Here is a 3,414-nt window from a genome sequence, read left to right as displayed (position 1 = left end):
TGAGACGGTGTCTTGCTCTGTCACCCAGGCTGGAGTGCAGTGGTGCAATGTCAGCTCACTGCAAGCTCCACCTCCCAGTTCATGTCATTCTCCTGCCTCAGCCTCCCAAGTAGCTGGGACCACAGGCACCCGCCGCCACCATGCCAGGCTAATTTTTGTATCTTTAGTAGAGATGAGGTTTCACCGTGTTAGCCAGGATAGTCTCGATCTCCTGACCTGGTGATCTGCCCGCCTCGGCCTCCCAAAGTGCTGGGACTACAGGCGTGAGCCACCGTGCCTGGCCGAGATTGTCTTAAAAAATAAAAAAAAGTTCTCAAAGGAGACCAGACCTAGAATGGTGATAATGGTGATAAGCATTTTCCAGGTTAATGGTTCCTATGAAAACCTCATAAATAATCTCAGATGGGTACAGTGGCTCGCACGTGTAATCCCAGCACTTTGGGAGGCCGAGGTAGGTGGATCACCTGAGATCAGGAGTTCGAGACCAGCCTGGCCAACACGGCGAAACCCCGTGTCTACTAAAAATACAAAAATTAACTGGGTGTGGTGACAGGCACCCATAATTCCAGCTACTCAGGAGGCTGAGGCAGGAGAATCACTTGAACCTGGAAAGCAGAGGTCGCAGTGAGCTGTGATCATGCCACCGCACTCCAGCCTGGGTGACAGAGCAAGACGCCATCCCAAATAAATAAATAAAAAGAGACTCATCTTTTAAAGGGGGTTTGATCCCTGGGGCTTATCCAAGAATTCCAGGGTAAAGATTTCTGGACTAGAAGTAGTAGCTATACCCATCATTTGCTTACTCATTGTCAGGACGGTGTTCTATGTCTATCTCGAAACTGCATTTAAAAACAACCTACTTACAAAAGGACAAATATTACGTGATTCCACTTAGATGTGGTACCTAGAGTCATCAAATTCATAGAAACAAAGTAGAATGGTGTTTGCCAGGTGCTGGATGAAGGAGGGAATGAGGAGTGATTTAATACAGTGATTCCCAACCTTTTTGACAGTAGTGACCAGTTTTGCTTGTTTGTTTTGAGATGGAGTCTCAGTCAGTCACGCAGGCTGGAGTACAGTGGCATGATCTTGGCTCACTACAAGCTCCGCCTCCCAGGTTCATGCCATTCTCCTGCCTCAGCCTCCCGAGTAGCTGGGACCACAGGCACCAGCCACCACCACACCAGGCTAATTTTTTGTATTTTTAGTACAGACAGGGTTTCACCATGTTAGCCAGGATGGTCTCGATCGCCTGACCTCATGATCCACCCACCTCGGCCTCCCAAAGTGCTGGGATTACAGGCGTGAGCCACTATGCCCGGCAGGGACCAGTTTTTATAAAAGACAAATTTTCCACAGACTGGGGAGTTAGGGGATAGTTTCGGGATGATTCAAGAGCATTACATTTATTGTGTACTTTATATTATTATTGCATGGTAATGTATAATGAAATAATTATACAGCCAATCATCATGCAGAATCAGTGGGAGCCCTGAGCTTTTTTCCTGCAGGTAGACAGTCCCATCTGGGGGTGACAGGAGACAGCTGACAGATCATCAGGCGTTAGATTCTCATAAGGAGCATGTAACCTGGTTCCCTGGCATGTGCAGTTCACAGCAGGTGCTGCTATGAGAATCTAATGCTGCCACTGATCTGACAGGAGGCAGAGTTCAGGTGGTAATGTGAGTGATGGGGAGCGGCTGTAAATACAGATGAAGCTTCACTTGCTGCTCTGCTGCTCACCTTCTGCTGTGTGGCCCAGTTCCTAATAGGCCATGGACCGGGGAGGGTGCGGTGGTTGGGGACTCCTGATGTAATAGGTACAAAGCTTCAGTTGTGCAAGATGAAAAAGTTCCAGAGGTGGGTGGTGGTGATGATTGCACAACAGTGGGAATGTACTTAATTGCTACTGAGCTACCTGCTTTAAACATGGTTAAAGAGGGTCCATTTGGTTACAAGGTGCATTTTGCCAAATGTGCAGTGATAATGTGCTGAGAATCCTGGAGGTATAACAGTATCTGTTCTCTCCTGAAGGAAGAAGATGAGAGCCTAACTTTACTGAGCCAAGTCCTAGACCAAGATTATGAATTTATAGATTATGAATGCTTAGCAAAAAAATAGCCAAGCTCCATAACTCCTAAGCCAACAACCCAATGCTAAAGGATAACTTAAGAAGCAGCAGTCCACTATCTTAATGTAACCCAAGTGTAACCCAAATGTGAAGCTTTTAAAACTTGACATTAATAAAATGTTCAATACTTTCACCTTTCTCTATCTGAACTTCAGATAAACCCCTTGCTTCTTAAAACCATGTAGAATTCATCTCCTAAGAATATTCGTTTAGGCCGGGTGTGGTGGCTCACACCTGTAATCCTAGCACTTTGGGAGGCCAAGGCGGGTGGATCACCTGAGGTCAGGAGTTCGAGACCAGCCTGGCCAATATGGTGAAACTCTGTCTCTGCTAAAAATACAAAAAATTAGCCAGGTGTGGTGATGCATGCCTGTAATCCCAGCTATTTGGGAGGCTGAGGCAGGAGAATTGCTTGAACCGAGGAGGGCGGAGGTTGCAGTGAACTGAGATAGAGCCATTGTACTCCAGCCTGGGCAACAAGAGTGAAACTCTATCTCAAAATAAAAAATAAAGAACATTTGTTTAGTAATTGCCTTTTAAAAGGCAAACCTTGAAAGTAAAACCTTCAAGACAGAGTAGAATGGTCTTATAGCTGTCTGGACAGACTTTGTTTTTCTTTTTCTCCCTTTTTTTTTTTTTGAGATGGAGTTTCATTCTTGTCACCCAGGCTGGAGTGCAATGGTGTGATCTAGGCTCACTGCAACCTCCGTCTCCCAGGTTCCAGTGATTTTCCTGCTTCTCCTGCCAAATAGCTGGGACTATAGGTGCCTGCCATCATGCTGGGCTAATTTTTGTATTTTTGGTAGAGACGGCATTTTACCATGTTGACCAGGCTGGTCTCAAACTCATGACCTCAGGTGATCCACCCATCTGAGTCTCCCAAGGTGCTGGGACTACAGGCAAGAGCCACCACGCCCGGCCGCTACACAGACTTTGACTTGCAGATACAATATCATTGGTTCTTGGTGCTGCAGGGACAGTGTTACTGGCCTTCTTTCCTGTGGCAATTAATATCCTGACACTGACAAGCTCTAAGATAATTTTTTCTAGAAACTCAATCTCTCCTATTCTTCCTAGAAAGGGAGAGAGTTGAGAGTGAGTGTGTGTGTGTGTGTGTGTGTTTCTATATTTCAGGACAACACAACCATATGCAGGTAACCTTCTAAAGAATTTTGTAGAGATGGGGTCTTACCATGTTGTCCAGGTTAGTCTCAAATTGCTGGCCTTAAGCCATCGTCTCTCTCTGGCTTCCCCAAGTGCTGGGATTACAGGCATGAGCCACT

The 3,414-nt window shown here is 46.1% G+C and overlaps 1 protein-coding gene across 1 annotated transcript in view; it reads left to right on the top strand.

The window, feature by feature from the left end:
* The window catches only part of KPNA7 (karyopherin alpha 7 (importin alpha 8)), a 49,649-nt gene extending 47,387 nt beyond the window's left edge, over window positions 1-2,262 (top strand). The window contains exon 9 of the mRNA XM_011943791.1: window positions 2,035-2,262. Coding sequence (XP_011799181.1) covers window positions 2,035-2,121 — 87 coding nt within the window. The 3' untranslated portion in view covers window positions 2,122-2,262. The remainder of the gene's footprint in view (window positions 1-2,034) is intronic.
* The last annotated feature ends 1,152 nt before the right edge of the window (window positions 2,263-3,414 follow it).

The sequence above is a fragment of the Colobus angolensis genome, unplaced genomic scaffold (assembly GCF_000951035.1).
Source record: "Colobus angolensis palliatus isolate OR3802 unplaced genomic scaffold, Cang.pa_1.0 Scaffold222, whole genome shotgun sequence".
In the NCBI taxonomy this organism is placed as follows: domain Eukaryota; kingdom Metazoa; phylum Chordata; class Mammalia; order Primates; family Cercopithecidae; genus Colobus; species Colobus angolensis.
The sequence above is the reverse complement of the archived record's forward strand: the minus strand, read 5'-3'. Positions and strand labels throughout refer to the sequence as shown.